Raw genomic sequence first — 25601 nt, 5'->3', positions numbered from 1 at the left:
GACTAAGAGATGGTAAAATCATTTGCTTGAACTAACTTAATAACCCTTTATCCCAGCAAGGTATCAGCCAAATGTATTATCACTCTATACCTTATGGATCTGTAGAAAGTCGTTTAAAGTTTTAACAAACCAAATACATGACCTAGAACTGGGTCAAGGTTATTTAAACAAGCAAGCTAGTCAAATACCATTACTCTAGAGTTTATGGGTTTTTAGAAGTATTATTTGGCCCCTATTACCTTGAAAGGTTCAAAGCCATAGGCATCAAACATGTAAGCCCTTAATTCCAGTTAAATACCAAATACTATTACTGTAGACCTATAAGATCTTTAGAAGAAGACATTTGAAGATTTTCTAACCAATTTGACCCCTGCTTAAGTTGTTCAAGGTTATTTATTCGGACAAACCTCTTTGTCCTTCATCCCAACAGGTTATATGACAAACATTGAAAATGGACCAAGGTAATTTGTTTGAAAAACTTGATAACTCTTCATCCAAGCAAACTACATCTGTAATTACTCTAGAATTTATAGATCTTTAGAAGTAGAACTTTTTTCGTCAAACTTGACCCCTATAATCTTGAAAGTAGGTCAATGTCTTTTAGCTGAACAAATAAAGGACTAGGGGCGTTAAGGGTCATTTTCGGCCTCATCGTGGATTTGGAATAAGTTGTTATATTTGTAATCTGAAATAAATGAAGTATGCGAATATGAAATTTCAAATTCATTCAACAACTGGTTTAGGAGATGTGGCATTGCAAAGAGAGACATAAACCCACTTTTTCCTAATAAAATGCATGAATATCGTCTGTTGTGCGCTATTTAGATGAAAATTTGCCATTTTGAGGGAAATTAACTTAACACTTTTCAATTTCAAAAAGCCTCTGCATGCAACAAACAAATACATTTTTGACATGCTTAAACATTGTTATACCAGTGTTCATTCCCAGAAAGGAATTTTTGTTTGTCACATTCGGAGGCTTTCCATTCTGCATGCTAACTGTCCAAAAACTCCATATTTTGGGTATTTCTACATAGCAACGCAATGCTAGGGCATCTACGCATGCGCATTGGAAAAAATCTGCACCAAGAAAGTTAGCCCCAATTAACCAATCTGATGTTTATAACAGAAGTTGGTAAATAAATTCAAGCTGAAATTTTTACTTTTTATGAGGCCAAAAATGCCCCATAACGCACCAAGTCCTTTGAATTTATTGTCATTCACCCAAGTGAACTACAAGCCAAATTACTGTAGGTATTTAAGGAGAATGAGTGTTCATTATAGACAGGTATAAATCTGGTAAAGAATTGATGACACAAATCTGTACAATGGTGGACGTAACAATTCATAAACATTTATTGCGGAAACCTTTACAACATAGTTGCATAGTGTATATGAATACATTTTCATAAGTCATGGAAAATATTTGGACGGAAGAACAGATTTCTTGTATCTTTCAAATATAGACCCCTTAATTCAATAATACATTTCCATTAACAATTCGTGAAAAAAATTCAGTACATTCAATCAGGAATGTACTTTATATATGAAACCAACTGTAAACACCATCCCACAGGGGCAAGGCACAGGCTAACCCCCACCCTTATATATGCTTATATAGTGTCGTAGGGGTTGAGGTGGGGGTAAGTCTGTGCCTTGCCCCTGTGCACCATAGAGGTACCTTTGAGGTTTATTCAACCAAAGTCTAGCCAATGTACTTCAGATAACCCTTGTTTTCAATAACTTGGCACCACATGGGCAAATTATCATCTACAGTGTTCTTTGATTAAATTGTCACATAATGATAAATATGTTGATATCAATGGTAAATTAACTTTTTAACTTTTTAAAAAGTTGTAAATTAACTTTTTAACTTTTTGAAAAGTTGTAAACTAGTAAATTATCATAAATTAATGTCTTAGGGTATACATATGTATTGATATGTCTCCGACAAAATCATGTTTTATGTTTAAAAAATAAATAAAATCATATTACCATTAACAAAACGAAAATGTACAGAGCAAGCTATGGATAACAAAATGTGGTCCATGTTTTGCTGTATAATGACATAAAGCGTGTTGTCCTATACAAACAGCAGTTGGTTTAACAGAATCTATTACTCCTATGCAACGAATCCAGAGAAATTTAAACCAAAATCTTATCCTGAGATTTGGTATTTCTCTGTTTGTATCATACAATAGATATTTATATGTTCCCCATACTTAACTATAAAAATAAGTCGCAAATATGACTGCCCATCGTGAAGGTCACATGAAATGTGTGACATTATTGATGATGTGGCCCTAGTTACACTGAATAAAGTGATGACCTGATGGTGATGGTTTTAGAATAAAAGCACATGTGAGCTGTACATGTATTTTCCCTAGGTTGGTAAAGAGGGGTTTTATCTTGTATCTAGCGTGGGATAGTAACCTCACTTATCCTAGAAAAAAAGAGCTCATACACAAATGTTTCGTATTTAACTCGCTCGAAACTTGTGACTAAAACTAAATTGTAAAGAGATTCAATAATATCGCTATAATGTGTAAATACTGTAATGTATATCTTAAATTATTTGAAAAATATATAAACTCTGAGAAACAAATACACAAGTTCTTGTTGAAAACAACACTTAAAATTCTGGTAATTCAGTCTGTGAGAGGGTTTCAGTAATTCTTTATTATATATTTGATCAATTACTGACCTACTTACTTTCTCTGTTTATCTCATGGAGTGGTTTCGAGGCAAATACTCAATGATTAAATATCTCATGAATACATACACTTATCAATTTTTTCATGATGAATAAATGCCTTAATCCTCATAAAGGAAGACACGTAAATTCAAAGGAAATGTCACTTTGCTAAGTGGTTTATCTATATTTAGAGCACGTAAGATTTCAATGGAGACTTATTATAAACCCGTTTGTAGTTGGAACAAACCAAGGACAGACCTCATGTTCTTGGAATTATTCACAGAGGATTCATTTGATTAAAACATTAAAATTACGGTAGACTGAATTTCAAAATTGACTTCAATAAGTCTGCGTACACTGTAGTGTGGACATGAGACAATACCTATCAAAGCTATGGTATATAAGGACGGTATCATGGAGGACGGAATAGATCTCATAACACGATCACAATATGTCATCACATTATTTAGGTTATCTGGTCAGATTATGCCTCAGTTTCTAAGAAAAACATCTATGAAAAAAACCTCAAAATCTACATCTGACAATGATATACAATGTATATATATTCGTCTATAACTAATTTACCAAATTTGGTAATCAGTGATCGACTTAACAAACTTATGGCGGTACTGTCGTCAGTTTTCTTTCTTTTACAGTGTATAAGGCATAAAAACATGATCAAAACAGAGCAAAAAACAATGATTATATCTATATAACCTTCGACTAGTAAATGATATCAATGATGGCATTCATATATATGTATAACATAGGAACCTGTCAGTGGTAGCTGGAAATATATCTACCCTGTATTGAGAATTGTAAACAGTGCTTTAAGTGTGTAATAATGGTGACTATAAATGAAAGATCAAGCAGGCTGTCTCTTGTCTATCTTAACTAATGGAACCCACCCACCCACCCACAGCAAGCCTACCCCAGTCACACACATCCCTTTGCTCCTAGACAAACTCCTGGATCAATCTCTAGATTTGAACATAATCCAAGGGACAGTACTGACAGTACTATACACTTGCTAATCTATATGATCAGCAGTAAATAAATCTATATCCCGGCATCTTTAGGAAGGAGAGCTATCAATCTATATATCAATACTTGTCCACTCTCAAACATATACAAATAAGGTTACAGACCTACAGTCTATGATTGGTGACTGTGACTCTTAACATTAACAGGATAAAACACAGTTCATTACATAAAAATAACTGCCTGTATCTATTGGAATTACATGTAGTACCGTATCTATCCTGCAATAAGCCCAGGGGTTCAACACATAATCTCCATCTCCGTCTCCGACTCCGTCTACGATGAAGTACGGGGGTGGGCTTATTAAAAAACAAAGAAATAGTATTTGTTGGCATTTCCACTGAACTGCAATATATATGGGTGGGCTTATTGCCAGGCATGGGCTTATTGCTGGATAAATATGGTAAATATTTTGACAAAAGTTGATCATTTTCTACGTAAGTAGTGATAAAATATAATTGGTTTTGGCATTTGGAACCAATTACATCTCTACTCTAGTAATATGTGTAAACTCTGTATATATAAATAAATATTTTAATAGCACTTGCTGAGAATTGTGGAAGAAACAGTGATTGATTGTTTTGAGTGTCATGGTACTGTGGACCCGTGACTTACCTCTGTGTTACTTTGTTAACAGTAAGGATATATACCTGATACAACTGAAATTTTAGTCTGAAATACATTCATCAATACACAGGTTTTTTATGATTTTTCTGACAAACACTAATTTTGAACAAGTCCAATCAGAAGTTTTTTTCAAGAAATCTGTACAAGGTAATTGTCTCTTACACACTGGTCAAGCTTTAAGCAGAACCCTCCCACATAAATCCTGACTCAACTGGTGTTTGTTGTCATAGAGTTTTCTGGACTTTCTATAACACCCTTACTGTCTTCAGTGACTTGGGTTACTGTAGCAATTTCATAACACCTGGACATCTATCTGTTGGCGAGCCTGGAGTTTTTACGACTGCCGGGTGTCTGCTGAAGTTCCCTGGCTCTTCTATCCTCTCTCCATTTCTGCATCATCTTCATCATCTGTTCGCTGATGTTCTGCTGTGATGTGGGTGACATCCGGTCAAATTCTCCTGGCTTTAACGTGTGGCCAAGTATATCTCTCTGTAGATGTAAAATATCATGTTGTTTGAGGTAAAGAACAATTTTCTGAAAAACTTATTCCTTTTTTTAAAATGATCAAATATATGTAACTGCATCTGCAGAATAACGACATGATGATTTTCTCTTAAAATTAAAGTCATAAAACTACAATGAAAATTTCCTGATGTGAATTTGATAATTTTCTAAAATAGCTTTTTTTTAATAGTATAAATAGAGAAACTTCTGAATAACTACTATATAGTCTGTTTAGACTAGATTATTTTTTAAAAATATGTTTCATTTTCAATGTCAAGTAATTTATTTGTTGGCTTCTCCAATGACCTTGACATAAGTAACCTTGCTATCAATGACCTTGACACTTGTAACCTTGACTACAAATCACCTATTAACTCTGAATCACATACCTGTGCCCGTTTGATGTCCTTGACATTCTGTTGGAGGTAGCCGTCTGTCTCTTTGTCCAGTTCAGCCTTTTCCTCTCCCTGGCCATGGGCAACTAAAGGTCAAACCAAGGTCAAACAGAGATCAACTTAAGGTCAACAAAATTGAATATATATAATGGTGTGTTCATTGATTTGAAACAATGAAATTATATCAACCAGAGCATTGTAGAGACAATGATTTTAATTGAAGCTGAACTTGTAACCGGTTTCCATGTACACCGGGAATTTTAAAGTTGATACAATTCGGTTTTCAAGAAAATTGTGTAAGATAGCTAGAGTGATTAAGTGACCAGAGCCCTACTTTTGTCCGCTCCCAGCTTGACCCTCTGTAGGAAGTCTATGAGGACCTCTCGTGTCTGGTTGTCAGGAGATGCGGCAGGGGTTGGCGCTCGCTTATTCTCCATTATCGGAGGGAGTAGTTCTGGCGAAGATACACGTGTGGGTGGGGGAGCCACACAGAACCGACTACAAGGAAACAACTTCCCTTATATTTCATTTTTATTTTTTGCATACAGAAATATTTTACTACCCATGTTTGATGATCACGATAATGAAAGAGCTAGGGCCAAAAGATTTCCATTCTGACTGACCATATCATTTATCTGGATGCAGCAGAATATCATATGTCACACTTTAATTACCAATTACATACTTATTCATATCTGCATGTCTCCAGATTATTCATGTTCTATATACATAAAGATAATATATTAAAAAAAAAATCTTTTTAAATAATGTATTATACAAAGATAGTTTAACTGTTATTATTTCCAATTTCCAATACTATAAATGTTTTATCCTAATAAATCAATTTATGTTTTGTAGCACTGTTGACTGTAAAAATGAAATATACAAAAAATCAATGAAAAATCATTAAACAGATAATGAGTATTTTCATTATAGCAATGTTTACCACAAACATTTAAAATGAATGTGAGAGCTCCTTTCACCATTTTGATGATTTACATTCACGATCAGGCATATTATTTTTGGGAGTTGACAGGCATTTTGAATTCTTCTAAAACAAAGTAGCGACAATGATGCATTTGTTTCTATGGAAACTTCACAAATATTAGGCTTCCTTGACCCAATCATTTTTCAGATACATATGGAATTTTATTTCCACGGTAAACCCATTTTTTGAGTGACTCACCTGATAACAGCTGAGGATCTGGTTGTGGAGGCACGTGATCTCTATGGAAAGAGTTTATAGAATTAGACTTTTCAGCCAGACTCCGAAAATGAAAAATATTTCGCTGCGTGCTGAGAAACTTTCACCGAGTCAAACTTTCACCCTACACTTGTACAAGATAATGTAAAATCCATATTGGCCTTGCGTAAATTTTGCTCTTCATATTTAATTGCTATGATCATTAGGTTGTTTATTAATGTTCACTTTCATGATAAATTAGCCCTTATTACCGAGGGCAAAAAAGGCAAAAGTTAAACCGCAGCGAAAATTTCCCAGTATAGTTTTCTGTGCATAGACATTGATTTAGAATTGTACTTTTGTACAAATTACAATGCATATGGTAACAATGAATGCACAAATAAGATAATTCTGAAACATGGACAAGTCATTTGAGTTCCTTGATGAAGTACGTAAGTTATTTTAGTTTTCTTAGTTATGCAATGAAATCTAGGATGTAGTCAGGAAGTAAATTGCATAAAAATCATTCTTTGTAATGACACAATATTTTCATACAAAATACTATTGCCTTAATGTTTTGTCATTCAGAACTGCAGAAACTGCTCTCTAGGCATGTTTTTTTTATTGAATTTTGAAGTTTGTAACACATTTGTTTCATAAAATAATAATAAAAAATGCCTGTACCAACAAACTTCAAAACCGATAATGATTTTCATAAAGAGATGTGTAAATGTATATAATAGCTTTGGTTTGGTTTGGTTTAGTATTGTTTAATGTCCTATCAACAGCTATGGTCATTAAAGGACGGCCTCCCCTGTGTGCAAGATGCATGCATGTAGTGTATAAGTGTGTGTTTCGGGAGGCTGCGATATGTTCGTGTTTGTCTCCTTGTGATAGCGCAGAACTGATGCCGACTTTATAGTGCTACCTCACTGAAACATACTGCCGAAGACACCCAGCAGGACACCCCACCCGTGCACATTACACTGACAAAAGGGGAGTAGAAACTACCATTTTTACAGACTCTAGTCTGTCTCAGCCAGGGGACAGATACTAAAGCCTTCCTCACAGGGGCGAACGCTCAACAAATGGCCAAAAGTGAGGCATATAATAGGTATTTCTAGGTATTTATACGTCAAGGGCCTCAAGTTGAAGGAATGGTAAAGATGGTAATTCTGTAGTTTGTTAAAGGTTTACATGTTTGCGTTGCTTTAAAGCTATATTATAAACTCACAGGTTTAGAGTGACTTAAGGCAGCCACTTCCATCTGAAGACGGTCAATCTGTTCCCGGGCTCTTTGTTCAGCCTGTAGCCTCTTCCTCCGCTCCTGAACATAAATATGGTCACCATGAAAATTTTGTAAATACCATTATTGTGAGATACACATAAGTAGTTCTATTTCCACATCATTCATAAAATATTTTTATCAGAAATTCAAATGAGAAAATCTTCATATTCAACTTTACAGGGGCACATGTAGATGTTGGGGTTATGGAAATTCTACCTTACATATGACAGATTTTATTAATCTGCCATTTAATCATCACACCCTGTTATTTGGTCATATCATGACTCTATCTAATATCAGGGCACTATTTTCTTAATATGACACCTCCAAAATACGAAAAACCTCTATAATAAAAATGCTCTCTTTCCCTAATAAGAAAACCCTCCCCTGCCTTATAAAGACATGCTCTCTTCTCTAATAGGGATACCCTTCCCTATCTAATAAGGATGCCCCTTCCCTAATAAGGACACAATTCCTTCTTTAGTAAGGAAACCCTCCCATCTCTAGTAAGGACACATTCCCCTTCCGTATAGGACAGTCTCCCCTCTCTAGAAAGGACATCCCTCCTCACCCGATTAAGGACATCCTCCCCTCCCTAATAACAACACCATTCTCTTTTAATTAAGGACATCATACCATCTTTAGTATGGACATTCCCCCCTTCTAGAAAGGACATCCCTCCTCTCCCTAATAAGGACAGTCTCACCTCTCTAGAAAGGGCATCCCTCCTCTCCCTAATAAGGACAGTCTCACCTCTCTAGAAAGGGCATCCCTCCTCTCCCTAATAAGGACAGTCTTACCTCTCTAGAAAGGACATCCGTCCTCTCCCTTATAAGGACAGTCTCCCCTTTCTATAAAGGACATCCGTCCTCTCTCTAATAAGGACAGTCTTCCCTCTCTAGAAAGGACATCCGTCCTCTCTCTAATAAGGACAATCTCCCCTCTCTAGAAAGGACATCCCTCCTCTCCCTAATAAGGACAGTCTCCCCTCTATAGAAAGGACATCCGTCCTCTCCCTAATAAGGACAGTCTTCCCTCTCTAGAAAGGGCATCCCTCCTCTCCCTAATAAGGACAGTCTCCCCTCTCTAGAAAGGACATCCTCTCCTACCTTATAAGGACACTGTCTCCTCTATAATGAGGTCACTAGGCTGTTCTATTTACCTCCTGGACCATTTCCTCCAGCTTCATCCTCTCCGTTTCTAACCTCTGTCTTTCTCCGGCTGCCATCCTCTGGTAATCATCATCCTCCTCCCTAAAACACGCACAAACTCAATGGACTGTCAGTGAAGAGACGTTTCCCTAGCTTCATACAGCAAAACATTTACACTGGTTCTAAATCTTTTCCTATCAATTCTTTTATCCACAAAATATTATCAAGTTTTAACGCACAGAAATGTTTATGTCTACTTCATTGATTTGAAATTAATTTTGTTAATTAAAAACTTGAAGTTTTGAAATTAACTATTTTGGACATCAAATATCTTAATTTAAAAGTCGTATTTGACATGTATATAATTACCGATATATAAAAGGGGGTTATTCCAGAACTCAATCATAAACAGTGTATACACCAGAAGGATTTGTATGGTAGGCCTAAAATTACGTGTTGGCATTTCATCAGTAAAAAGTGGGTGTTTAATACACTCTATTACCCATTTTTATTTTATGAAAATCGTTATGATGAGAATGATCGACTCTAACGATCATCCATTTTTTCTTCTATGTCATATCATACATCACACTTTATCTTCAAATTCATTCTCTTTTTAAACAAAATTGACTGCACAGTTGTACAAAACATTAACAGCACAGCAGCAACAAGCCAATTAGTGTTAACAAGGCGATTTGCAAAATCAATTATTACAGTACAACAAATCTATTGTATTCACTCACTTTACAGAAATTCATACAACAAAACTGTTATTTCATATTTAGGTAACGCTCAAGTTATTTATTTTTTATCTGTTCACTACCTTACTTGTAAAACAAATATTTAAACAATTTTTTTTTTTCATTTTACAATTAAAAGTATTATAAACAGTACCATAAAATGCTGCCATCACTGTAATTTTCAAATTAACAAGGGGAGACAATCATGGAAATACTTTGAAGTATAATATAACCTTTTGAGATGAAATGAGAAAATCTTGTTCTGCATCACTTACTACAGATGTTTATAATGATTTACTCGATTTTTGCCCATGATAATATAACTGTATTAACTATATAACCTGCAACAAGCTCGGGGGCCAACTACACATGATCTCTGACTCCCAGTATAAGGGAGTGGGCTTATTACAGGGCAATAAAAGAGAATTCATGGGCATTTCTACTGAAATGCAATAGATATAGGTGGGCACATTTCCAGACAATTACTGGATAAATATGATAATATGACATGGATATGTTTTCATTCATGTAAATTCTCACCTTCCAGAATATATTGACAATATTAAAACAATCAATTTACTGGAACCACACACCAACACAAAGGGTTATCATAATGTAGACATGCATGTAACACTACAATCACAAACTGACAACTACAGATACAATCTTACATAATGGGCGGTTCAGAACGTGATAGGGAAGATTGGCTGAAACAAAATGTGTCATGGTGGTTAAGACAGGGTTTACAAGTGGTCCACAAACAGTGAGCATGGGTAAACATGTAATTACTGTTATTGTGTAAACATGTAATTACTGTTATTGTGTAAACATGTAATTACTGTTGTTGTGTAAACATGTAATTACTGTTATTGTGTAAACATGTAGTTACTGTTATTGTGTAAACATGTAATTACTGTTATTGTGTAACCATGTAATTACTGTTATTGTGTAAACATGTAATTACTGTTATCGTGTAAACATGTAATTATTGTTATTGTGTTAACATGTAATTACTGTTCTTATGTAAACATGTAATTACTTTTATTGTGTAAACATGTAAGGACCGTTATTGTGTAAACATGCAATTACTGTTATTGTGTAGACATGTAATTACTGTTAGTGTGTAAACATGTAATTCCTGTTATTGTGTAAACAGGTAATTACTGTTATTGTGTAAACATGTAATTGCTGTTATTGTGTAATGTAAAACAGTAATATTTTTGCAAGCATTATTTTTTTACTACTGTATACTTGGAAAAAATTCAACGCAGTTTATCCTTCACCCTTTTTGCTCTCCGTAACGAGGGCGAATTTATCATGACAACAAACATTAGTAAACAATATGATACATATAGTAAAAATATGCCAAGGGAAAAATTATCACTGGACAAATATGGAATTAAATGGCAAAGGGGGAAAATTTTACTAAGAGAAAGTTTTTCGATATACAATATATAATTCATGATCTGAACACAATCCATAAATTCTGAACCCCTACAAAAGATCTGACAATATGAGAATAAAAGTAGATTAAAATAATTAAGTGGTGTAGCACAAAATAAGAAATACTATATAGATTGGGCCCGTAAGCAAAACAAAGCCATTTCTATGCTTCAAGATAAAGGAATATTATGTAAAGTGTATAAAAAATGAGAGTTTTTACAGTGTAAAACAGCTCTCTCTCTCTCTCCATACCGCAGTGTGCTTAAATTTTGTGGGCTAAAGTTTTCACAGAAGTGCTCTGTTTTTCTTTTTCTTTCATGCGTAACCTCTCAATGGTTCTGTTTTCACTTTGACAAAGAACTGAAGAATTTGTTAATTGCGTTCAGACCACAAAAACTCTGTGAAAATTAAACTCTTTCAAAATAAAACCTCTCCACACGACAAGATGATGATAACTGCTGTGTGTGACTAAACAAGGATAACAAGGTAGACGTTCTCCTCGCTATCTGTAATTGAACCTCATAAGTGTTGACATTTCAATTTGAGAAAATTATATAGAGAAGAATTATTTTTGCTGAATCAATTATACATGTATTGACTCTATCAACTTTTTGAGGAACTAAGTGACTCGTTGACTGTATTGACCTGTCTCGCAATTAAGCCCTCCCCCCCCCCCCCCCCCAACACACACTTTTGGCCCATCTTTTTTCTCAGGAGGGGGTAGCTTATTGCCGGTAAAATACGGTAATCAATCAGGTTCCACATTATTCAAACAAAACATACTAAACACAGTTGCAAATTTTTATTTACAAAGGAGGCAAGTTTCTAATGTCACACAACTGGACTGGGTCATTCACCGGCAACCTAAGGTAGCTCAATTGGTAGAGCATCCATGTAAAGTTTGAAGGGTCATGGGTTCAAATCCCAATTTGGCCTGACATTTTTTTTCTCTACTGTTACAATTAGTGCCTGTTATCGACCCTTGTTCCAAGTACTGGGTGAATGCTTGGTAAGGGGATACCTAAGCCTAGATTGAAAACAGTTTTGTCTTCAGGGGTAAAGACTTCGAAAAAGTAGGAAGAAATGTGGTAAAACTGAAATAGGTCAATCGTTGGCAACCAGGTAGCTCAATTGGTAGAGTATATGTCTAGAGTTCAGAGGGACACAGGTTCGAATCCAGGTCTGGCTGTGTATTCTTTTGCTCCTTTTACACTTCAAACTAACAACATTTTTTTGACAAGTTTCAGTGAATGAATATTATAGTTTAAACTGCTGAAACAAAGCCCTGCATAATTTCGTTTCAATTTGTTTAAAAAGTGAACATTTCGCAATTATTGAGTTCTTTTGGATTTTTTATTTTTTATTTTTATAAAGAAGAACAGTTAAAATATTTCAATTGTTCAACACAGAGGAATTAAGAAGATCTAACACAAAAAGATAATACAGAGCCAAGCAAACAAAGGTGGGACCAAATTTCTAGCGTAGTGCTTCTTTACTGATTTTCTATAACTGTCGAAAAATTGTGAAATCTCGAAAACTGTCCATGTCTAATTAAATTTTTCATATAGTGCTTGAATTACAGAGTTTCAACTGTACACATTGAAATGGGTTATGAATTGGTGAAACAAACTTTGGAGTTAAATTAGATAAAACAACATATTAACTTGATGAGTGCGATTTGTAATCTGCTTAAGTTCGCAATCTCCATTAAACAAGATACAAATAAAATAAAATAATAACATTAAGTAACCAGTTAACACAACTTTGTAATGTAAAAATTATGGATACTTTAACTTATAACTGAAGTCAAACCTTATTTTTCCAAGCCTGATGGATGAAATGTTTTCACATTGAATTATATTGTAGATTCACTTATATGATGAGTGATATTTATTTTTGTATAAATTCCAGTCAATACTGTGCTAAAGTAATAATAATAATTTGAGGTTCTTATATACCGCTTTATCACAACCTGGTTCATAGGTCGTCTCAAAGCAGCTCACAAATTATCATCCGTGGTAATTCCGTCTTTGCGTATTGCAGAGTTATCTGCTCTTGTGAGCAGGTATTGATGGTTACGTCATTTTTTGTGAGAGTAACGTCATCAATTTTTGAGAAAACGGCGTAATTTTCTCGCACAAACCAATGACGTAGCCAAGAGAAGATAACTCTGCAATATGCAAAGATGGAATAGGGCCTTTGCAACCAGCCAATATCTTTCTCAACTCCCTGGGGTACATACAGCTGGTGCTGCCATTTTGGCGCTCACAGCTAGCATTCAAGAATTCTGGCTCTGCCCAACCACAAACTCATTTACAGCTGAGTGGACTTGAACAAGCGGAGTAAAGTATCTTGTTCAAAGATGCTGTGACGTGACTCAAACCCACAACCCTTCGGTCACGAGCCGTACATCCTCCCACTAGACTACCGTGCCTACTGTACCAAAAAAACATTTATTAATTCATAATGTAGTACAAACACGTGAATTATTATCCTGACAAATAAGGACAAAATGGCCAGTTCACAAATAAAAGGGTGCAATAAATGTAAGTGATATATAATCTACCAGAGTTACATGTATACAGAATGGATTGTGTGAAAATAACTAAACATTATATAGATGTGTGACTAAGTGTGACAAAGGGCGATATAAATACTGTCACACAGCGACCAATACATCATAGTATAAGGATGTGTGACTTAGTCTGATAGAATCACTACTGTATAGCTGTTAAATTTAGGTAGGTTAAAATTTTACTATTTTGTGTCAAGAACTTATTCGTGGGGGTTTAATTTCGTGAATCACAGTTTATGTAAGTCTGTTTTGGAACACCTCACAGTTCCGAGTGCTTGTTACTACTAGCAAAGAACAACCAGACATAGTAACTGGACACAGGTTTATACCTGTTCACAGTGTGTACAAGGTAAGTGAGTTCTTGTGTATGTTATTGCCTGAGTTGTTGTTATTGTTTTTTCTTGTGAACTTCAAGGCCTTCATTACTTTGTTCCAATCGGAGAGAAGAAGTGTGGATGTTATGGGGACAATCTGAAAACATTCACCTGGTTTTATTTTTTTTGCGAATTTTGGCACATTCACGAAATTCGCGAAATTAAAACCCTCATGAATATTAGCAACAATACAGTAGTAATTCGTGAGTACAGTAAAAAGGGATGTGTGACAAAAGACAATATAAATACTGTTAACCCTTTCACCCCTATGTAACTCTAGTAGACTCTACCATGCATTTATCAGGATGAGTCCATTATGGTCTACAGTGATGAAAGGGTTAATACTGTCACACAGTAACAAATATATCATGGTATAAGTACATTGTGACTAAGGACGATACAAGTACTCCTAATTCCGTCACACTGTGTCCAGGACATGGTGACAAAGTCTGGTAGTTGGCATACAAACCTTCGTTCCTTGATTGCCTGTTCACGCTTGCTGATCTCATTGTCCTTCTGCATGCGGGCCATTCTGAAAAGGTAATTTAAACATTATATTTTCACTCTCTGTCCTAACATTTTCACAATAGCTTTGTTATCAAATTTCACAAACAAAAATTATAGAGTTGTTCATGTTATTTGTTTCCCAAAATCCTAAATTTCGTTTAAGAAAAAAAAAAGAATCTTGTAGTCAACCAAACCATCAATTAATCATAACAATGGGGGGGATAACTAAGTTAACAATAAATACTTTGTTCTTTTCAAATTAGGTTAAAGATATTTTATCTGTGGTTAAACAGGTACAGAAAATACTGATGTTTATATCTATAAGTTACAATAGGCCCTGATGTGTCAGATAAACAGTTAGTGGCATGTTACCTCTCTCGCTCTGCTTCCCGCTCCTCTCGGGCACGTCGCCGTTCCTGGGGTTTGGTGTATGGCGGTATGACATCATTGTACCAGTGACGCCATGGTGGGTGCTCGGCTAAACATAATAAATAGGTGATGTTATGTGAGTGTTCATCTAATGTATATGGAACGTTAAAGATTTTTGTAACAAGCCATTTGGGTTGATATGTCTCGCCTGTGCTCCGCTTTGACAATCAATGCACATGTCAAGTTTGGTTGGTCTAGCACTTACAGTTTCAGAGAAGCTAGCTTAAACGCAAAAACTTAATGTTGATGGAGATGCTCAAAAGGTCAATGGACCATGAAAGGTAGGCGGCATCCAGCATTCGATGCATGGGTTGAGATATCCTACCTATGGTCTAGCACTTATACTTTCAGTGAAACTAACTTAAATGCAAAAACTTTATATTGACGCTGCCGTCACTGGAAAAGCAATTTAACAACTTAGTCTCGCTAAGTCCGCTACTTCATGGCGGCGAGAGAAAAATCATGTAAACATCAAATTTTATTTTGATATATATGCCTAAGTCACACTGAGGAAAGGCTGTCTTGATTTATATTTACTGGTCATTTATTGGACGAGGTACACGTTGTACTAGGCATGGCAATATTATACGACAACTCAACATATCATTGGTTATCGTGTGTGCTATTTGAACCTGTATACAATACACATAATGTATACCGAGAAACCGTTGCCCAGTAAAATATTCACCATTCATTGCAGTAAAGTCCATATTAGCCTGGTGCTAATTTTGCCCTTCACATGGACAGTGAAAAAAGGGAAAGTTAAACTGTGAAAATAATTTAATGATAAAGATGTCCTCATTATAATTATATACAGCGAAAAAAGGGGGAAGTAAATTGGTGGCAAAATTTTCATAAAAAATTCATCCTCATTTTGGACAGAAAAAAAAGAGGGAAAGTTCAGTTGTGGTAAAACTGTTATGATTAATTCGCTCATCACTAGGAACAGCGAAAAAGGGTGAAGTAAAGTGGCAAACAAAATCCCCCTGTATATGGTATATTTACGAAACTGAAGTAACAACTTTATTCATTTAACCCTTTTTACTGTAGTAGACCATAAAGGACTTATCCAGATCAATGCATGGCAGAGTTTATTTAAGTTACATAGGGGTGAAAGGGTTAATTATCTCTTTATATTATTTTCTTTGTCCTTTTTTTCCCCATTGAATTGCCTTGTTTCCTTTTTTGCATAGCATTTACTAAGAAGAGTGGTAGTCAATGAGAATGAACGGTAACATTGTAGTTATACTTACACTGTGTGGGATCCAGGACTGGCATGGCTGCCTTCTGATCTTGTTGTAACATGGAGTACAGTCCCTTGTAGTGGTCGGTCTTTACCTGTAATGGAAGTCGTATAGGTTTTCATTATAGGATGTAAATGTATAAAAATAGATCTAGACTAGGTTTTGTAACTTGTTATTTGTCAACGCCAGTAAATAACTAAATGCTAATGATAGGGAAACTTTTAAGGTTAAACATCACGCTACCACAATTGGTACACTACCCATTTTAGTACACGTTAAGAAAATGGTTCGCATAGTACTTTGAAATCAATTTGAGCATTTTCCTCTGACAGAATAATAAAAGAGATATTTATCAGCATTTCCACCATATAGTTTTGTTTTCAGGAACATTCTAAGAGTACAAGATGACTTCAAAGTAAACATATCAGAAAACCAGTAAAAACGACACCTGGTTTTTAAGAACACTTTGTAATCGGACAACTGGTTATTAACAACACTTTATAGTCTGACACCTGGTTATTAGGAACACTTTTTAATCTGACACCTGGATATAAAGAACAATCTGTAATAGCACATCTGGCTACAAAGAAAACTTTAGAATCTGACACTTAACTATAAAGAACACTGTAATCTGATACATGGCTTTCAAGAACACTGTAATCTGACACCTGGTTATTAAGATCACTTTGTAATCTGACATCCGGCTATAAAGAACACTTTTGTAATCTAACCTCGTATTGAAACTGTGGTATCATCAACCTCGGTCCTTCTGTCTTCAGTACTTTTTCCATTGCAGCTGCCTGTAGAAAGACGGAACATTATCAAGTGAAAACAAGGCTGATTTTAAAAGATCATCACAAACTGAAAAAGATTAAAATTTAATGTTTTTAATTTTAACAACTTTAACAGCACCAATTATAATTGTCCCTTATCCTTTTTCTACATTATGTAACAAAAATGTTTCATCTCTTCATCATGATACACTGAAAATGGTTGTTATGTAACACTATTTTGGGGAATTCGGAGAGTTCTACAATCCGTCTCAATTTGCCAAACTGGTAAGTGTTCAAGGTGATTGTATAGTTGAATGTTACAATAGAAGTATTTCTAGTATATTAGGTTTGATTTCATAAAGTATCATCAAATAATTTTACTGTAGTAATAAATCCTGTCAAACTAGATTAATTAGCAACAAACTCTTATTCATCACTTCACTGTTAAACTCTGTCTCAAGTGATCACCATCCTGAAACCGACATATTGTGATTTTCAAATTACACACGATAAATTTGCATTGATATTCAGGCAAAAAAGGTTGCTAGGTGATTGTCTGACTTGGATATTACTTTGAATAATCAGAGATAAATTGTTGATAAAATGTTACCGAATCTGCATCCTTGAGTTTTTCCCTGAGAAGTCCCAGAAACACCAGTGTGACGTTGGCCAGCCACTCTGTGTGAAACCCTGGCGTGTTGGAGCCAATCATATACTGGTCCCACACGTACAGGAGCGTGTCAAAGTTCAGGTAGGCTGGCAAACAGAAAGGTAATAATTACAATCTGTGGGAATCCCAGCGTAAGGGAGACAATCTTATAATGGTGAAAAGAAACTGGAAAATGTTAGTAAGATATGAATTCTCTCTTGCATCTGAAAGTTGGTAAACCGATGACAATGAATCTATTGAAAAAATAGTTTATTTGTTTGAGCGGATTTACGTCCTTTTCACTACCGAGTAGTTGAAGCAGATGTAAAACCACTCAAACAAACAAACAAAATAGCAATGGTTGATCTATAAATAGCAATGGTGACCTTTGTGTTGACCTTGAGACAATGAAATTCCAACTCATCTTAGGTATCCTCATATTTGAACATTTTATAAATATTAAGGGGCGGAACACACCAAGGAGCAGAATGGGTAAGTATACTCCCCATCCCTCTGACTGCCTGTAGTATAAGAGTGCTATTTGGCTAAATGTTTCAATATTTTCTGACAGCAGAATTTACTGTTTTCGGCACATCGGGCTTATTGAGTTGTTTTCAGCGGGTTTAGTCAAGACATCGGTCATTTGCACTATTTGCTTGACAAAGGAAACAGATGTTTTCAAAAGCTCCCAAAATAAGTTTTCATTATTACAGTATGTGCTCAAAACAAATTTAGCATTTTTATTTTTAAATTGTTGAAAATCTGTTAAAAAATGAAGTTATGAGGTCGTGACAGTGAATCGTGACCAGATACGATGCTATAAGATCACATGATGGACATCTTAGATTATATGACCCCTCAATACTCAATACCACATTTTATAGGGAGGAAAGGAAAGGGGGAGGAGGGGATAAAATATCCAGAAAGAGTGCATGGGAGTAGGGAATATGGGTTGATAGTTTTGGGGCATTTTTGGAGATGCCCCCACTTCGAACCACCATGGGATTTAGTGTACACTGTGATTCCTCCTTTTTGAAATCTGGATCCACCATTATTGAACTCAAAATTCAGTTATTAAATCTGTCGTAGTAATTTTAAAATGATTTTATAGAAGGATTTGGAGTACTTACTGACAAACATGCTGCGTATGACAGGTCGGACCAGTGAGGTTAGTCCTTCCATCAGCAGGGCGTATTTACCAGTCTCCGTTTCCACAATCTTTTCTGTATTCAATGATAATGATAATATCATACATGTATATATATATGTTTTGAATATTCTGAAATTTTATTGTAACTTTTTTTATAGAACAATAGAAATTTACCAGTTTATTTCAAAAGAAAAAACATCCGAAAATAGCACTGGTGCACATTCATTATGTAAATACACATTCATTATGTAAATACACATTCATTATGTAAATACACATTCATTATGTAAAATACACATTCATTATGTAAATACAGATTCATTATGTAAATACACATTCATTATGTAAATACACATTCATTATGTAAATACACGGACATTATGTAAATACCCATTCATTATGTAAATACACATTCATTATGTAAATACACGGACATTATGTAAATACCCATTCATTATGTAAATACACATTCATTATGTAAATACACATTCATTATGTAAACACACATTCATTATGTAAATACACATTCATTATGTAAATACACATTCATTATGTAAATACACAGACATTCATTATGTAAATACACATTCATTATGTAAATACACAATACACATTCATTATGTAAATACACAGACATTCATTATGTAAATACACATTCATTATGTAAATACACATTCATTATGTAAAAACGTTCATTATGTAAATAAACATTCATTATGTAAATAAACATTCATTATTTAAATACACATTCGTTATGTAAATACACATTCATTATGTAATAACACATTCATTATGTAATAACACATTCGTTATGCAAATACACAGACATTCATTATGTAAATACACATTCATTATGTAAATACACGGACATTCATTATGTAAATACATGGACATTCATTATGTAAATACACATTCATTATGTAAATACACATTCATTATGTAAATACACATTCAATATGTAATAACACATTTATTATGTAAACATTACATTTTATTCTTTCAGTATGGATTTAGTGAATACTGCAATTTCAGTATCTATTAATAAGTATCAGTCATATAATAAAACAATAAGACCTTCTCTAAATTTTGATGCAAATTATTTGTGCATCTTTCAAATTAATTTTAAATAAAAATAAAACACTAATGTTTCAAAGTAATGAATTAGAAATAATCAATAAATCAATGATTTTGCAATTGTGCCTCAAATGGTTTATTAGTAAAGATTTGATCATGAGTATATTGTTTTCGTTGTTTGAAGTATAAAGCAATATTCAGAAGACCTTTTAATTTTCAATTGACTCTGTGTGAATTTACCCAAAACTGTATATCACTTGTGAAATAGAACCATATACTGCTGTTATTTCATTCCTTAATATTTCAATTTCTACTCAAGTTGGACTCCATGCAACTACCGTATGTGTTAACCCATTTCATTTGCCGATGGAATTGACCAGATTATCATTGCCTGTGCATATGAATACAGTCCATCAGTTCATTAAATTTGTTTCAATACCAACTCAATTCATCACCCGATGAAATCGAAAATAAGACATTTTGAAGGTGATTTTGATGGATTATCCTGATATAGATATACAACCTACAATTATACTGTATATTTCAGTATATATTACCCCCGATGTGGTAACGTAGAAGATAAATTTAAGGAGTGCCTTACCCTTGGTACTGACGACATTGTTGACGACAGCCTTGGCCACGCTCGGAAACTTCAGCTGTAGTTCTTTACCTATCTTATCCACGAAGGCAGCCATCTCATCCTCATGTTTCTACATAGAAAATAGAATCCAGTAAAACATAAGAAGCATACATAAATAAACTACTTAATTTTAATTTTTAGGAGAAATAAGTAGAAAAATAATTTTGTTTGACTGACTTATTGTAAAGTTATGTAGAGACAAATGATTTGGAACATGGTAAAAATGGTCTTTGACAAATAACTATTCTATAATAAAGAAAATGTGATTTTTTTTAATTTATCAGCTATAGACAGGCTTTGAACTTAATATCTTTGTCTTTATTGACAGTTTATAAACTGAATTTCTGAACTGAATTTATCTGTCCTCAGTATACAGGTTCAAGACTTAATTGTTCTATCCCCTATAAATATGTACTGAACTGAATTTACCTGTCCTCTGACACAGGTTCTGAACTTAGTGTATAAGAATTAAATTTAACTGTCCTTCATAGACAGGTTCTAGACTTAATTGTTCTATCCCCTATAAACATGTTCTGAACTGAAGTTACTTGTCCTCTTATACAGGTTCTTAACTTAATGTATCTGTCCTCTATAGAGTAAGACAGGTTCTGAACTAAATAAATCTGTCCTTTATAGACAGGTTCTGAGCTTAATTCATTTGTCCTCTATAGACAGGTTTAGAATATTATACATTTTCTGTCTTTTATCGAACAGTTCTGAACTTAATATGTCTGTCCTTTGTAGACAGGTTCAGAACTTAATTTATCTGCCATCTATAGACAGGTTCTGAACTTAATTGCATCTGTCCTCTTTAGACAGGTTTTGAACTTAATATATCTGTCCTTTATAGAAAAGTCCTGAACTTAATTTATCTGTCCTCTATAGACAGGTTCTGAACTTAATATATGTCCTTTATAGACAAGTCCTAAACTTAATTTATCTGTCCTCTATAGACAGGTTCTGGACTTAATATATGTCCTTTATAGACAGGTTCAGAACTTAATTTATCTGTCCTCTATAGAAAGGTTCTGAACTTAATATATCTGTCCTTTATAGACAAGTCCTGAACTTAATTTATCTGTCCTCTATAGACAGGTTCTGAACTTAATATATGTCCTTTATAGACAGGTTCAGAACTTAATCTATCTGTCCTCTGTAGACAGGTTCTGAACTTAATTTATCTGCCCTCTATAGACAGGTTCTGAACTTAATATATGTCCTTTCTAGACAAGTCCTAAACTTAATTTATCTGTCCTCTATAGACAGGTTCTGAACTTAATATATGTCCTTTATAGACAGGTTCAGAACTTAATTTATCTGTCCTCTATAGACAGGTTCTGAACTTAATTTATCTGCCCTCTATAGACAGGTTCTGAACTTAATATATCTGTCCTTTATAGACAGGTTCAGAACTAAATATATCTTTCGTTTGTAGACAAGTCATGAACTTAATTGTATCTGTCCTCTATAGACAGGTTCTGAACTTAATATATTTGTCCTTTGTAGACAAGTCATGAACTCAATTGTATCTGTCCTCTATAGACAGATTCTGAACTTAATCTATCTGCCCTCTATCAACAGGGGTTGATCATAACTTATCTGTCCTCAATAGACAGGTCCTGAACTTTATCTAGGGATTAGTTAAGACAGGTGGTAGTGTGGTTACAGTGACCTACATCTGAACCAGTATCGGTAACAAAGCCAGGTCGAGATTCCATGTATGATATGTACTGTTCCACCAACGCTGCAATCGTGCGACCAGCCGGCGGCTCACGTCTGTAACATCGTCAGTGGAGCATGTCATAGCAACTTGTCAATAAACATGATACCTATCAGAACATATTACAAATGTAATATGTCACCATGTAGTAGTCAACTTCAGAAAACACAATTTACTGTACAATATCATCTGAAATCTGAACTGGACTCAGATAGCCAAATATATAGACAGGTACTTTGACTGTGTTCCACTCTTAATGCTAATTATGAAAAAACATATATTATAATACATCCTTTGTGAAATTTAATTGAAAGTAGATCATTTGAAAACAGAACATGTTGTTTAATATTTCCCTTCTGATTCTTTCAGAGAATGAGATTTTATTGAAACAAGACAGCGTAAGGTTATAGGATGGCTTAAAATCCTTGAGATAAAACATGTTCAAAGAGGTTTACTCAAGTACTTACTTTGGCATGTTTGAATCATTAACTTTGACAAAAGGTACGACAAGGAGATAGTCAACGTCACGTAGTCTATTCTTGGTCTTCAGAGAGGCGTGGTAGTACGATAAAACAGCCTTCATCGCATAAAATGACCCTGACGACAAGGAATATAAAGTCAACCAGGGTGAGAAAGGGATGTAAGAAATTTACATCTTATACCCCGCTTCACGTAACGTCACGTCACAATTGCTTAACAAAGACATGACGTCACAAATTTAGAAAAGTCTAATGCTGCAATGTGGAAAAGGCGACTTGATGAAAAAACATTTAACAAAATATTGACCGTAGAAGTTACAAAGATAAGATAACTTCATCTGTGCAAACTGCAAATATGGGGTATGGTCAATCTCGCTGACAGATTCTTTTTTGTCAAAAGGCTCAGAGGAAAATTTAATATTTTCAAAATGGTAGCCAGTCCAAACGTATTTTCATGGTTTCTTAGCTTATTATATTCTGGTAGTTGGAATGAGAGTAAACTCTTTCATGCCCAGGGGAGTAGGATAGGGAAATACCATCCATGGGGTTTTCAAATTTGTTAAAACCAGAGGGTGGAATTTCCCTTTCCTACACCCCTTGGCATGAAAGCATCTTATATTCTTTCTCCTTTCTTTTGCAACTCACCTACAGATCCTTTGAGGTCAGCAAAGGTCGGCTCCGTATTGATGAGTGCCTCACACGTCTGAGTGATCTCAAGGTCATATGGGGAGATGGCTGCCCTCGGGTTGCTGTTAAGCTGGTCCACATAGTGCTTTCTTACTGTAAGAAATACGTTAGTAGCATGGATAAGACATTATCTCATTCACCCCTGAAATTTCATATTGAACTATTCCAACCTTTGAATTGGAAGAGTCCAAATGTGCCTTCAGGAGTGAATGAATTAAACTTAACCAAACAATGGAACATGGATGATGGTTCCTGTCCCTGTTTCTGTCACTTTGTCAAAGCAATAAAATCCATATTCAATATTGGGGATGAAGGAGCAGTGCAATGACAGAAGGGGTGTGTGGGAAAGGAGGGGCAGTGCAGCAGTGAAAGAAAGGCAGTCCAATAAAGGAGGGGAAGTACAGTATAGAAGGGGCAGTGTAGTAAAAAAAAAAAGGCAGTGTAGAGAAAGAAGAAAGGATTAAGAAGGAGAGATAAAGCAGTGAAGGAGGGGCAGTAAAGTGAATGAGGGGCAGTGTAGTAAACAAAGGGCAGTCAAGTGATGGAGATACAGTGGAGTAAAGGAGGGCAATGCAGTGTTAAATGGTAGTTCAATGAAAGAGAGGCAGTGCACTGAAGGAGCAACAGTACAGTGAAGGAAGGCAGTGTAATGAAGGAGAGGCAGAGCTGTGAAGGAGAGGCATTTCAGTAAAGGTGATGCAATACAGTAAGGAAGCTGCATTGCAGTTCAGGAGTAACTTGCAGTGAAGGAGGGGTAGTGGAGGAAAGGAGGTTATGCTATAGCTATACAGAAAGAAAACAGGCAATGTAGTGAGAGGTTTTGTGCAGTTAGAGAGCAGCAATACATTGAAGAAGGACAATGCAGTGAGGGTCTGGAAGACAGATCACATGGTTGGTTAGTAGTGCAGAAAAGAAGAGGATAGAGAATGAAACAACAAAGGTAAGAAGAGAATAAGACTGATATGAAACATACCTCTGTTATTGACGAGGTAGAGCCTCCAGGCTACCATTCTTAGAGGAAGAGGGAGGGCCTGGTTTAGACAAATGTTCAGCTTGTTTTTCATGTCTGGCCATTTCTTCAGCATGCTGATTGAGCCCTCTTCTGCATTCTCTATAATCAGGTCGGATTTTGTTCCAACAGGAGCATCCTCCAACAGTTGGCGTGAAACCTCTTCATTAAGGTGTTGATCCAGGAGAACCGAGACCTTCTTAGACAGGTTTGTGAATATACCACCTACAACACCAATAACCTGTTTCTAAAGACCCAGTTAACCTATAAAGATCTATAAAGATAACAATAGATAACCTGTTTCTATATACCTATATTTAACTGTCTATAAAGACCACCTACAACATATCATCTGTTCCTATAAAGACCCATTTAACTGTCTATAAAGATCACCTACAACAGATCACCTGTTTCTATAAACCTATATTTAACTGTCTATAAAGACCACCTACAACAGATCACCTGTTTCTATATACCTATATTTAACTGTCTATAAAGACCACCTATAATAGATGATGTATCTGAAGACCGTTTACAATGAACCTGTGTATAAAGACCATGTACAACAGATTACGTAAGTGAGCATAACCCTTGGGCATTGAGGATGGCTGTACATGTAGTTCACCATGGCGACATTATTACATACCTCCTTCGATAGCGGCTGTGGCTCTTTCCATGAACAGATCCTTCTCTGCCTCAGACAAGTCTGTGAAATACTGGACATGACTTTCTGTTAGCTGTTGTTGGATGGCCTCATGTAACTCTGCCAGAAACGTGTTCCATTCCTGCTCGAATTGGTATAGTTACTCAATACCATTGTTAAAAAGTGGCAAGTAATTAAAACAACAAATCAACTTTGTACAAATGTTGGATCATGCGTGTTTGTGTCTGTATTTCTATTTGGACAACACTCGCCATTGGTCGTGACAGCATTGACATAGGAATGAAGTGCACGTCAGAACGACGTTTTTAATGTTTTTCTACTCGTTAGGAGGAGATGGATTTAAAACCACACAAACCGAAAAAACATACATAACCCTCAGAATTATTTGTTAATTTATTTATGCGGATACTAACCTTTGAATCGCTGATTCCCTGTTTACAATTTATTAACCATCGGGGATACGTTTGCTGAGCCGCCATGATGTAAACATTCTTGGAGTGAAGGGGATGTTTGTAAAACCGTGTCTGATTGGACGAAATATAGCTTCGTCCAATCAAATT

At 35.1% G+C, this 25601-nt stretch overlaps 1 protein-coding gene across 3 annotated transcripts; it reads right to left on the bottom strand.

Moving 5' to 3' along the window:
* Nucleotides 1-3620: 3620 nt before the first annotated feature.
* On the bottom strand, nucleotides 3621-25528 carry LOC110461920. Of its 3 annotated transcripts, none has more exons than XM_021515668.1 (20): nucleotides 25455-25528; nucleotides 25024-25162; nucleotides 24342-24602; nucleotides 23327-23461; nucleotides 22670-22799; nucleotides 22159-22258; nucleotides 20444-20552; nucleotides 18749-18841; nucleotides 17580-17725; nucleotides 16928-16996; nucleotides 16206-16290; nucleotides 14896-15001; nucleotides 14486-14548; nucleotides 12880-12894; nucleotides 8896-8986; nucleotides 7680-7772; nucleotides 6449-6489; nucleotides 5597-5760; nucleotides 5257-5348; nucleotides 3621-4852 (listed from the first exon to the last, which is right to left on the bottom strand). In XM_021515668.1, the coding sequence occupies exons 1-20, from the start codon at nucleotides 25518-25520 to the stop codon at nucleotides 4673-4675; spliced, it is 2178 nt and encodes a 725-aa protein (XP_021371343.1). In that variant the 5' UTR covers nucleotides 25521-25528; the 3' UTR covers nucleotides 3621-4672. The 3 variants fall into 3 exon arrangements, with proteins under 3 accessions (XP_021371343.1, XP_021371334.1, XP_021371351.1); XM_021515659.1 differs by lacking the exon at nucleotides 12880-12894 and adding an exon at nucleotides 10296-10331; XM_021515676.1 differs by lacking the exon at nucleotides 12880-12894.
* Between the last annotated feature and the right edge of the window lie 73 nt (nucleotides 25529-25601).

Source organism: Mizuhopecten yessoensis, unplaced genomic scaffold (genome assembly GCF_002113885.1).
Source record: "Mizuhopecten yessoensis strain PY_sf001 unplaced genomic scaffold, ASM211388v2 scaffold1407, whole genome shotgun sequence".
Taxonomy (NCBI): domain Eukaryota; kingdom Metazoa; phylum Mollusca; class Bivalvia; order Pectinida; family Pectinidae; genus Mizuhopecten; species Mizuhopecten yessoensis.
This window is presented reverse-complemented; position numbering and strand designations above follow the sequence as displayed.